We start from the raw sequence: 13,441 nt of genomic DNA, 5'->3' as shown, positions 1-13,441 counted from the left end.
GCTGAGGCCGCGCCCTGACGCTGCAATCCGGGCTGAGGGTGGAAGATGGCCGCAGTAATCAGCGGCTGATCCTGGGTGAAAATCCTGGATGAAAACTGAGCACCGCCGGGCGGGCAGCGCTTTGACAGACCCGGGACCGGGTCACCTCTTCTTCTGACAGGTGGAACACCTCACTATGGGAATTACCGCCCTCTGTAGATGTGGAAGACGAAGCGTTAAAGTATTACTGGCTTCAACCTGCGATGCACGGGCCACTTGTGGACTGGTCACCTTTAACCCAGTGCGGGCGCAGCTACATTTCGATCCAAAAAGACAATTTTAGAACATCTGATTTCAACTCAGTCTAACTACAACACAAAGCAAGCGTAAGCGATTAGACAAATCAGATATTAAAAAGTGGGACACTCAGATTAACACTAAAAAAGGTAGTTTGACCAAAGTGCACACAATCTAAATCATTAATCAGAATCAGAATTCCTTTATTAATCCCAGGGGGAAATTTCTTTAACAAATAATTAACAAATAAGAATAATTCTGTTTTAAATACTAAACTTAATACACTTTAAATAACTCATATAGCTATACATAATAAATCAAATAAACAGACACAACAAAGCCCTAAATGATAAAATAATAGTGAATAAATCAATAATCTTGAACATGATTTGTATTGCTTTATATCAGCAGTAAATGTCATCTTTAACTAACTATAATAACTGATTGTTTGATTTCTAAATGTAAACCATCTTCTAAACTAAAGAATACTGTAAGATTTAAACTTTTTAAAACTGTGCTTTTAACCTATATAATTTGTGTATGTCTTTATCTTTGATGAGCTTATGTTTGATTACATTTAGTGAACAGAACTGCAAACAGAATAGGATAGAAGGATAGTCCATCAAGACACCTGAAACAGAAAAGAGAGCGAAGGGCGAGGAGAAGGCACAGACAGCAGAAAAAACAACGATACACTATGAAAGATACACTCGTTCCTGGTTGGGTTAAAATTAAACATCTTGCGGCATCCTCCATACTCGGAAATGCTACCACTACAGACGAGGTTTTGTCTTGTACTGGTTGTACGTATTGATGTATGGGATGGACATCAGTGTAAATGGTGTAAAGCAGCGTGAGCATGATGGGTTATGAATAAATAAAAATGCAGAGAAAACTATATTCGGGCCGGAGGAGTGAGTCGACCCTGACGCCCACAGCTATGTTTTACATGAGTGCATGTTATTTCCTATAGACTTGATATTCTGTTCATCTGTAATAACATTGATTGATTCAGCAAAGCATAACCTCTGACTATGTCTCTCTGTACGCGATCTCAGGTACTGAATATGAGAGTATCTCAAAACTCTAATAATTTCTTCTTTTTTGAAATGATTTTGCACAGTTTTAAAAAAAACACACAATATAATTCAAGGATTCAATGATTTGTATTTGTCAGCATGTTCATGAACATGTACATATCGAAATATATTGTCCCCAAGTTCCCCGCTAAGCCCTTAAATAATAAATAGAGAATAACAGTATAAAAGAATAAAAATACGAAAAACACCAGTAATGTAAATAGAATATATTCAAAATAATACAAATATGCAATGATATACAAAACAATGGTGACAATAATATAACAGAAATACATACAGATATATATATAAGCAGTATGAACATATGTGCTGGTGCATATTGTCTCTGTATTTGCAACACAGTATAACAAAAAAATTATTTTAGAGAAAAAAAAATAGGGTCACGACAAGAAAAAGGTTGGGGACCTCTGGGATAGTGCCATATGATAAAATCATTAAAATCGCAGTTGAAGCCCAAAAAGACTAATAAAACTAATTACAAATACTACAAAGAAATTAAACACAACGTGTTGAAATTTCTGAAAAGTAACAGAATGTTATGCAACAAGTTTATTGCCCTATCTCTTTTAAATATGCTTTATAACTTCTGTTAAGAAAACAAAACACACTACCAGTACTCAAGATCATTGCCCAGGACTAGAATTTAAATAGCAATAATTACTACACAATAAATTATATCATAGCAATTATTTAGCCTAACTTGCATTAGATAATTATGAAAACATTGTAATCGAAAGGTTGATTTGATGTTATTTTAGGCGGAAATTCATCGTATTTGGCAACGCAGTCGTGACGTTCTGACGCAAGCACGCAGGGCCCTCCGTCACTGACTTTTGCGCATGCGCCTTTACTGTGAGACAAAGGTGGGAAAATTTATCCTGTTGGTTGGATTTTAACCCCCAAAATATTGCTTTTACTGGCTGTGTGTAACTTTATGGACCCTCACCTCGCTCTGCAGAGAAACACGGAGTCATGTAAGTACAGAAACTGACCATAGCATTGTGCTGCTGCGTCGTTGTTTAACCATTCTTTAATGCTAATGCAGCCTGTAAAAGGTATGCTTTCGCATGATCACATGGATTTTTATTTACTCTTACGATTTAACTGTAAAAAAATCTATATATATATATATATATATATTTATATATATCACTTTAAAATCAACTGTAGTGCAATTGGTATTAAATAAATCCGTTAAATCTTTTTGATATAAGTTATAAATGTCGATATTTTAAGCCATTAAAGTCTTACCAGAAAGACAATTCAGGGTTAAATTTGCTGATTCAAAATGTCACTCAGGCGCGTTTATTAATAAACAACTGCACAATATGTTCAACTTTAGTCTTTTTAAGGCAGGGTTTTTCAACCACTGAATAAAAAACATATTTTGAAATTAATTAATTTATTAAATGTATTTAATGACAGTATATTTATTACATAAACATAATACAAAAATACATTATATAAAACAAAACAATATTTAACAGTTCAATTGTAGTTCTAATCATATTTATTGATTTTTTGTTTTTGTACATCTATTTTGATTCCTATTAAAAACACGCAGATTGTTAATTGCACTTTTTATCAGAAAGAAGAAATATGAAGGATCACTTTTATGAGATTGACTGTATATTGTTAATATAGGCTCCAAAGTTTCATTTTTTTATTTACATTTTTTGGGATTTTTTTTTTCTCAATGAAAAGATGTAACTTGACTCAAAACAGGTTGAAAAACACTGATCTAAGGGACAGCACGTGTGAGTGAGTTCTCTAGTGAAAGCAGCAACTCCTGAAACAAGTACTGTATTTTAATATTAAATAATAAGATAAAACAAAAATGAATTGTTATAGGCTATATTGTAATTTTAAATTTTGCCAAAAAAGAAAACTTGATTTGTCTTAAATCTCAATATATTGCCCAGGCCCACTGTCAAAGTAAAATGACTACATGTTCAAACTTGAAGCAAATAATCCATTAGAGCACATTCAACATGCAGCTGTTTAACTAGTTTAAAGATGAGAACTGCAAAGAAACTGAAAAATGTCTCCTCATCTTTCACAGCTTTTTCTGACAGTCTGTGAAGTGGCTGTTACATTTCCCTCTCTTTATGTGTCAGTAATTGTCCATCTGAGTGCCTTTTAAATGACTTATCTGTACTTATATATCTGCTCAATCCTCACTTTGACTCCTTAGTATGAGGATCGCAGTGGAAGGCTGCTGCCATGGAGAGCTGGACAAGATCTACGAGACGCTGGAGTTCCTTCAGAAGAAGGACGACGTGAGCGTGGACCTGCTGCTGTGCTGCGGAGACTTCCAGGCTGTGCGGAACGAGGGCGACATGAAGTGTATGGCTGTGCCAGCCAAGTACAGGACCATGCAGACCTTTTACAAGTCAGATATTTACCTTATCATGACATTAAAACTGCTTTTGCTTTGCTCACACTAGGGGTTGAACAGACTAGTCCACTTTAGTGTTGTCTCGCGACTCTGTCTACGTGACGTCGACTAGTCGCAGCACCTGACTTTTGCCCAAGATGGTGGCGCAACACAGCAAACGAGGGTCCTAGTAAAGGCAGCGCAACATCAAGCGTTTCTCGCTCCTTCCTGGTTTGTGCTCAAACTGCAGCTGGTAGGCAGATACTATGGCTAATATACATGCTAGCGTTAGCTGTAGTGGTAACATGTCTGGAAAACAGCAGCGCAGGACGGAGCGCCGTTAGCGATGGAAGACCGCTGTTGTGCCAAAATCTGTGACCTGTGGTGGCGACAATTCCAACCCCTGCTGCTTCTCAGCGGACATTTACATTTACTCCCCCTTAAACACATTTGTAATTCTTCTCCAGTCTGCATTTACTTCACCCACCGGAGCGTCATGTTTAAGGGGGAGTAAATAGCTCGGCTGCCCCTCGGCTAGGCTTCTGCTTTTGGTGACGTCATCGACTCGTTGACGTTGACTCGACTAGTATGCACATAAAGTCGACTTTTAAAATGTTGTAGTTGTTCAACCCCAAGCTCACACTGCTAGCCAAATAACCACCTCAAATGTTTCCAAAATTACTCAGCGTTGAAGACTTTTAATCTTGAATGAAGCAATCAAACCTGCTTTAATGAGTGAATTATTATTGGTAACACAGTAATATATTTCAGACATTTTAAAAGCACTGATTTAGTTAAAGCGACAGATTTGTGAGAGTTTGTGCATCTTTTCTGTGCTGCAGGTATTATTCTGGAGAGAAAAAAGCTCCAGTTCTGACCATATTCATCGGAGGTAACCACGAGGCATCCAATCACCTGCAGGAGCTGCCGTACGGGGGCTGGGTGGCCCCCAACATATACTACCTGGGTAAGCACCAATCACAGGAGAGAACAGACACATTTATCAAGCTTGCGTGAAAACGGCTGCAAATGTGAGCGCACATTTCATTTTATGAAACATTTGTATCTGACCAATCCCAATGTACGAATGATTGGGTGAATTCGATCGTCATTAACCGTCAGGGCACCTTAAAGGTACCTTTCATAAAACTGTCATAATTTTTTTTACATGAGATGTTATCAACAACTCCACACCCAACCAGATATATAAAGTCTTCATAATCATCTTATTTCTGTATTTTCTTAATGTTTTTATGCCCTTTCCGTCATAAATACACATTTTTTCATATCAGATCTTTTCAAAAACTTCAGACCTAACAATAAATGTAAAGTTTTTCAATATATTTTTCTACATTTTATCTTTTTATGCCCTTTTTGTCACTAAAAACAAACATTTTCAATGAGAAAAACACAAATTATGCATTTTTTTTTTCAAAAATAAGGTGCAAAGTGAAATATTTGGTATGAGTTTATTACAGCCTTGAGTAGGTCAATAATTGTTAGGAAGATTGATTTTTTTAGGCTTCTTTACTTTTAGAGCATTTATTGAAAAAATGTAACACCCTTAAATATTCCTGGTTCAGAGGCCCCGCCCACTGAGGTCAAACAAACACTGGCAAGAATAGAAACTTTTCCAAGATGGAAAATGGCATCCTCACATCTGAGGTGAAGCAAAACAAAGATGTGCTTTTTGAACATGTAAAAACCAGAATTTAAAGAGCTCATAAAAACGCTCTGTGGAAGAGAATAATGGAGGCAGTGTACAGCGTTGGTGTACTTTAATGGACTTTAATGGCTGTAGTTTGAATACAGTTTTCAATAACTAACTTAACCAATGCCTAATGATGGTTTAAATGCAATTTTATTCATCCACTAAAAGCTCATACCTGCTAATTGATCAAGACAATTCTTTACATTTAGGTTAAAAAAAGTGCTTGAATTAGGCTGGTGAGCATAAGCTAGAGACAATAAAAAAAACATTAAAATAAATTAACAAAACCCTAAAAAAGCCTTGAAATCACTGTTTAAAAGACTAAATGTTGTTCCTATTTCACCTAGAATACTTAATCACATTACTGATTAAATACTGCAGCATATTTGCTAAACTGTGAGGTAAACTTTACATTTTCAAGGTGATGAATGAGGTCCTTTCTCCTCTGTGTAGCCCCCAGGGGAGTTTGTACTGCTCACAGGTTTGACCTGCCACTCGTCCGTCCACAGGTTACGCTGGTGTCGTTCGGTACAAGGGGGTTCGTATTGGTGGTTTATCAGGAATTTACAAATCACACGACTACAGAAAAGGTACGATGTTTTACCTAGATTTTTATTTTTAAATGAAACCCCTTCAAACCCCTCACTGAGAATGCCAGTAGACTAGTTAATTAATCGAATGATAATTCTAAATAAAATGTTTTCTTGTGTGCTTACGGATTATTATAATATTTTATTATATATTATTCCTGAACAGGATAGGTAAATTCAGAGGTAAATTTCACTGTAGGGATACATTGTTTAAATAGTTATATTATTATGTTTTTTAAGTGTGCAGGAGTAGGGCGTACATGGCTTCAGGTTAAAGGTCTCAAGGGGTATGGGACTGTGAAAAGTTTGTGAACCACTGCGTTAGATCTCACAAGTGTAGATATAGAAGTGTCTGTTGTGTGAAACTAACCAATAACCATCGCTGAGGCTGAAGTTAACACAAACTGTTGCATTCTGTTGTTCTCCTGCTTTCTCTCTCTCAGGTCACCATGAATTCCCTCCATACGATCCTAATACCATGAGGAGTGTTTATCACGTCAGAAACATTGAGGTTTTCAAACTCAAGCAGGTAAAGTTAGTCTAAACTACACTTGACTCTTTAAAAGTCTGTCTGCCACAACTTTATGACCATGTGATAAGAAATATTATGGTTAGAAGAGTTAAACATACTGGATCATACTGGCCAAGACTGACCCACACAGAGTCCTATTCAGCCCACTGGGAATTGTAAAAGTTACAAAGAGCAACACTGTGAGAAATTACAGGTAAAAGTCACTGCAATTCCTTATGTGTCCACTTGGGGTCGCACTGTCTTAGTAAGAGTTACAAACGTTGGAATCTGCACAAAAAATGAATACAAATACATGTACTTTAAGAATAATATCATCTAGATATAGAAGCCTTATTATCATTGCACTAATAAGACAATACAACGAAATCTTGTTGGCAGCAGTCAATCAATCAAACAGCAGAAAGATTAAAATACTGTAAACCAAATATAGTCAAAAATAGAATTAAAAGAAATATATATATATATATATTGTTACGGCAAAATTTGCGGTTGACCTCATTTGGAGACATGATTTATTGCTCTGGTTGAGTGATGGAGTCCAGGCGAAGCATTGATGATTTTATAATAAAGGTTTATTATAAAACTAAGTTTAAAAAAAAAGTACAAAGATGGAACAAAGTGGAACAAAAATTAGTGACCATCCGGCAGGACGTTCGAAGGCAGAGCCGCTCTGTCTAACAGTTTTCACAGCTTAAGCTTTTATATAGATAACATAAGAAGTTCCACCCTGAGGCAGAGGAGAAGGGGGGAGTCAGATGCAACAGTGGAAACATTTGAGGATGATGAAGACGTGTATATTATGAGGAAGATTGGGTGCCACTCTTATCTGTCCTTGATAGTGTGTGCGTTCGTGTATATCTGCATGTGAGTTTGAGTTTTGGCAGAGAGACTGTGTTGCTGAGTACAATACGATCTGTACTGTTTAATCTAACATGATTCAGCTGTTCAAAGAGTAATGGAGTCATCATGTATTAAAACATGACAAATTGTACACATGAACATACATTTGATGATATGATGATGAATATAAAAATTGCCATAACAATATATATATATATAAACAATTTGGGAGATAGGAGTTAAAAGCAGAGGTTAAAAGGGACAATCGTGTTAAAATCTGAGTCCCATTATTGCACAAGAAAGGTCACTGTTGTAATAAGAGTTAACCCAATGTTTTTCAATCTTGGGGTCAGGACCGAGTGTTGGGTCACCTGGAATTAAAATAAGGTGCCTGAAAAGTCTAGTAGTTGGTAATTTAAAAAAAATGTAGGTGAAAATTGATTAAAATTCTATTATTACATTTTCCTGAATTATTATTTTTCAAATACACATCACACACAGTAAATATTAAATAACTGAACTTGTAATTTCTACTTACATTTTCTAGTTCAAATAAAATATCTGAGGTGGTGCACTAATCCTGGCTACTCTGTATTTGTAACACACTTTAATCAACAGGACCAAAAACTCATTCTAGGGGAAAAGATGTCTATGGGGTCACGACCCAAAAAAGGTTGGGAACCTCTAAGTTAACCTTTAACGCATTTTTTGTATTTAAATATTTACTTCTAAAGCATTTTGCAAAAAAGGTAGAACTGATCATGATTATTGATTTCACCTGATAATAAAATATATGAGTAAACTATAATTATCCCAGGATAATCTTTTACCTTGTATAATCCTTAGTGGATCCTAACGTGGTCATGATGTCACGGCTGTGTTCGTTAACTCGTTAAGTGGTGGTTTACTCTCAGATCCAGATGCCCATCGACGTGTTCATGAGCCACGACTGGCCTCGAGGGATCTGCTTCTACGGCCGCACAGACGAGCTGCTGCGTAAGAAGAAGTTCCTGCGTCAGGACGTGGAGTCCAACTCTCTGGGAAGTCCTGCTGCTGAGGAGGTGTTGGCTCACCTGCAGCCCAGCTATTGGTTCTCAGCTCATCTACATGTCAAGTTTGCAGCCGTCATGCAGCATCCGGTGAGGAGTTGGTTCACTAACGATTCAACGAGATGTATTTTATCCCCTCTGATTGGATAACTGAAACATGTAAACAATGTCAAATCTAAACCAAGTAGTGATGTAAGGATACACTCAGTCAACGATTTGATTCGAATCCCAATTCTTTTTCTAAAACAACCTAAAATCAAATATTGGGGTGGAATGATGCACTTAACTCCTTTGGATCATATTTTTGGAGGAAAAAAAACTGATTAGTCCAAAATACAGATACTTTCACTTTCAAGGTAGGGTAGGCAATTTTCTAAAGCTAGCATGACTTTGAATGTAGCTTACCCGACGGCTCCGCCTTTACCTCCATCCCCCCTCCCCTCTGTGCTCCGTCTCACTCACATGCATGTGCACAGCTGCTGCAGAAGAGGAGCTCAGCTCATCGCTTGTATTGTGTAGAAAATTCATTGTCTCATGTCTCATTCAGCAGTAAATAAACAATAAACTTTACCATTATATATGTTAAAAAACATGACCAAAAAATTTGTTTTAACTCTGTCAGTGGTGACGCTCTTTCAGTGTGAGCTCGTGCATGTGGGGTCGAGAGGTTGGCAAAGTTGGGTTAATATATATATACATATATTTTAAAACGCATAAAATAAAAATCTAAGAAAAGTTTTCAAAAAAATATTGGTGACTTTTTTTTTTAAAGTGCAGCTTATGTTCCTGTCTTGGAATTTACATATTTTTCTTAAGGAATCATGTTACTGTGTTATCTTCTCACCGTTTTCATTTTCCAACTTGAGAAAGCCAAAATGCTGTCTCACCTGCTCTGACTTCAAACTAATAGAAGTTGAATTCTCTGCTCGAAACCGATGGGTTAATGACGTCATTGATCCAAAAAGATGTCGCTGATCTAATCTCAGCCAATAGCAAAATGAAATTGCAAAAGCCGACTTTCAATCCATAGAAGGAAGTCACTCTGATATTTTACTACTAAAAACTCTAAATATAAATACATAGACTAAAATGTGAAGAGTGGGACTAGGGTCAATAAACTACATTCATTCATACCTGATTATAGATGGAATCAGTTCTGAAGTAAAGTTGATTTTGGGACGTTGGGAATGTAAACCATGGATTAAACTTTTATCATGATGATATACTCCATTAGTATTGTAAATTAAATTAAAAGGATTTCACCGCATGATATTTCATAAAATTGGCCTCATCATCGGGCAAGGTTTGCATGAATATTAAGATGGAGATAAGAATCGAAATACTTTGAAATCGTATACAGGACTATAATAAAACTAAAATAGGGCATAAATAAAATGTAAATAGAGTAATTTTAAAGATTTTTTGTCTTGGCCAGACAGTCGCACCACATGATATTTTGACAGTGAGTGGATAGACACTAAGTTACTAGATATTTGTTATCTTTTTATGCATTTAAACCTTTTTTTTAATCTAATTTACAGTAGGTGTCACATCATTGCCCCATATATTAGTTTATATTAATTAATGTTTATATTCTGTCTAGTTTATGTTTTATTTTTATCTGCATTTGTGTGTATGTGCATCTATCTGTGTGTGTAGTTCTGGTTTTAAACCCCGTGTGTACAGTGAATTGATGATAAAGTCTGATGATCAGATTTGATAGAAATTATGCTGAACGCCTGAATTATCTGTTAATTATTATTTTTGTCCCATTTCTCCCTCAGCCTAAAGGCTCTGCGGCGCCACGTGTGACTAAATTCCTTTCTCTGGATAAATGTCTTCCTCGTCGGGAGTTCTTACAGGTTAGATGAAGCTTTGACGCACCGTTCTCACTAAGTGTGTGTGTTTTTAAACGTGTGCAATCCAACTCCTGTGTTCCAGATCGTGGATATTCCTGAGAGACCCGGCTCCTCCGACACGCTGGAATACGACCCTGAGTGGTTGGCGATCCTCAAAGCCACCAACGGCCTGCAGCAGACCACGGCTTATCCCTGGAATCCTCCGGAAAACAACGGCTTACACCAACGGTACACACAGAATCGTCATGTTCATGCAATACTCTAAAGCACACGTGTCAAACTTAAGGCCTGGGGGCCAAATTCGGCCCTTTTGGGCATACAGTAAAAATGAGACAGAAAACATGAATTATTATATAAATGATCTAATAATCCAATTGTAGGTATCTTAAATTTTTAGGGGCTTGCATTTTTCTTTTGTTTATATCACATGAATGCAGTCATTTTGAATTGCAAATTGTGGAAAGAACTCTCAATTTTTCCACAAATCTTAATATTTCTCATAACCAATTCCTCAAAATTCCTCTAAATACAAAAAATTGGTAACGAATTCAATAATTTTTTTCAGTGAATTGAACTGATATTAAAAACTAATGACAGCGTCTGGTGATGTCATCATTTCAAAACTTCAGGAAGTCATTGGCAACAAAGGGTTTTTCAACAAAGTATTAGAAAAGAACATTTTGTTTTCAGCTATTTAGTTTGTCCAATTACTTTTGAGCCCCTGAAAAAAATGCTTTATTTCCTCAGATTTGTATGCAATCTTTTTGTTCAACCCACTGAATTAAAGCTCAAAGTCTGCACTTAAACTGCATCTGAATTGTTTAATTTAACCAGAGCACATTTTAGGTCCAGTATTATGCTATTTTTCACCTTTTTCTCCATTTGTTCTAAGAACCCCAACAACAGTATTTGAGGTTTATTTTGCCAAACTTGCCTGTTTTCTGGAGTTTTAGCCTCTGAAAAGTCACTTTCATGACGCTTCTAAGAACAGGCTGTTTTTTGGGCCTTGATACATATGCATGAGTGAACGTAAACACACGCTAAGCAGCAGCAGTAAATCATTTACAGTCTTCCTTCTCCTCCTCACTTCTACTGACCACAGACATAGTTCATTTAAGACGATAGTCCATTATTTTGTCCAACCGCTGCGTCGCATTGGGTCACAAACATGTCAGATCATCCATAAAGGCGATATAACGGCTACTAAAAGTGAAACTGTTGTGAGTGCTCTTCGGTTTATCTATCTATTGAACGTAAAGATATTAACTGTAATATCAACCTGCCTTTGCTATGTTTGTTTTACGTGTGAGGTAGTTTGAAAGGGAGGAGCTCACATTCTTATAGGGTAGGAGGAGCCAGGATTGTCAGAAGGAGGAATTTCCACCTTACGACTCTTAAGACGAGAAAAATCCAACTCGCCCATTTGGAGCTGACTTTTAACAAAATGTGGAATAACAAGGGAGTGAGGAAACAGAGCTTTTTGAACTTTGGCCCTCTGAACGAGGCTAAAGGAATTTATATCACTGTAGCAAAACCATTAGAAAGTGATTTTTTTTCTTTTCATAATACTGCCTCTTTAACTGGAGTAAAGGATTTTTATCCATCTGTGTGTGTTCCAGGTGGGACTTCAGCGCCTCAGAAGCCTCCATGATGGAGGTGATGGAGGCCCTCAGTGGAGAACTCTCCATCCCTAATAACTTCAGCCGCTCAGTGCCGACCTTCGACCCAGAGCGTCCCCACCCTCACACAGCCCCCAGCTGCTCCACCAACAACCAAACGACTGAGCTGTGCGCTAAGCTAGGCCTCACCGACATCTACGCTCGGGCGGGGGAGGGCGGGGCTGCACAGGACCAAGATGAGGAGGATGATGCACGGAGCGATGGGAGCACAGACGAGCCCAGTCAGTACCAGACGGACACGTCAGGACCATCCACGTCCTTTAACCCTGATGAGATCACCATTGAAGACGAGTGGGAGGAAGACGAAGAAGAAGAGAAAAAAAGTGGTGGTGGTCGACGTCTGGTCCTGCCCGAGCCTAAATTAGACTCCTCTCCTCCACCTGTGAAAATACCTCCAACCTTTCACTCCACTCCTGCTCCGGCCGACTCTGAGGAAACCTCTGCTCATATGATGAAGAGGAGCAGCAGCGAAGCGAGCTGCAGAGGAGCCACGCCCACCATCAAACGCAGGAACCAGATCATTTACGCTTCAGCAGAGGACGAGGAGGAGGATGTGAGCTGAAACAGAGACTTATTCCAACGCTCACACATTCTTCCTTTTGTTTTTATCTAAATTTTCAGAGCAACTTTTAAACTAAAGAGCTGTTTTAATGTGATTATATCCTTTTTACATTTTAGTTACAGCTGAAACGGAAGAAGACGATATTTTATTTACAATCTGATGGTTTTTACTTAATTTCATTAAATCCAAGTCTATTTTTTCTAATGTCATCTCTTTGGAAGATTAAATAAAATTCTAATGTTGAATGAAGTGTGTTTACTGTACTTTCCGGGCTATGAGGCACACTGTTTTATACAATAATTTAGCAATTTTCTAAGAAAAATCCACATAGATGCCACACATGAGGGTGCCCATCAGACAACTCGGCCAATCAGAACAGACAGGTAGGCGGGCTGCTGTACTCAGGTTTCACGAAAGTGTCCGTGTTTCAACTGATAAGTTTCCTTTACTAGATGAAGTCTCCTCACTGCCCCACGTCTATCAGTCCATTTACAGCTTTTTATGGTCACTTTTTACTGGAACCAGACTGATGCACCACTTCATCCACTCTTCTTACTGTGAACTACTGCGGAGTGATCTCAGTGAGTTCCAGAGGGTGGGGGCAGCAATCAGAGAGAGCTCTGTCCTCCCAGGTTTTGTGCTTGGTCCTGGGGACAGTGAGGAGGTTTTCATCTGAGAAACGGAGGCTGTGGGAGGGAGTATAGGGGTAGTATAGTATATAGTAATAGAGAAGGTTGGGTTTTAAACATTAAAATAAAAAGGCCATATATCCAAAACTTTTTCAAAACAGTTAAATTATTCCATGACCTTTCAAGACTTGAAATATTTTTTACAAATTCCATAACTTTTTAAGGAATTTCATGACC

The 13,441-nt window shown here is 37.6% G+C and overlaps 1 protein-coding gene across 2 annotated transcripts; it reads left to right on the top strand.

Annotated features, from left to right (window-relative positions):
• Window positions 1-24: 24 nt before the first annotated feature.
• dbr1 (debranching RNA lariats 1) lies at window positions 25-12,820 on the top strand. 2 transcript variants are annotated; one of them, XM_028436021.1, is made up of 9 exons: window positions 25-160; window positions 3,571-3,768; window positions 4,596-4,720; window positions 5,974-6,054; window positions 6,498-6,583; window positions 8,341-8,565; window positions 10,260-10,337; window positions 10,417-10,562; window positions 11,954-12,820. In XM_028436021.1, exons 2-9 carry the CDS (start codon window positions 3,572-3,574, stop codon window positions 12,573-12,575), a joined length of 1,560 nt encoding a protein of 519 aa, XP_028291822.1. In that variant the 5' UTR covers window positions 25-160; window position 3,571; the 3' UTR covers window positions 12,576-12,820. The 2 variants fall into 2 exon arrangements, with proteins under 2 accessions (XP_028291822.1, XP_028291821.1); XM_028436020.1 differs by lacking the exon at window positions 25-160 and adding an exon at window positions 170-2,350.
• Window positions 12,821-13,441: the final 621 nt, after the last annotated feature.

Source organism: Gouania willdenowi, chromosome 21 (assembly GCF_900634775.1).
Source record: "Gouania willdenowi chromosome 21, fGouWil2.1, whole genome shotgun sequence".
In the NCBI taxonomy this organism is placed as follows: Eukaryota; Metazoa; Chordata; class Actinopteri; order Blenniiformes; family Gobiesocidae; genus Gouania; species Gouania willdenowi.
This window is presented reverse-complemented; position numbering and strand designations above follow the sequence as displayed.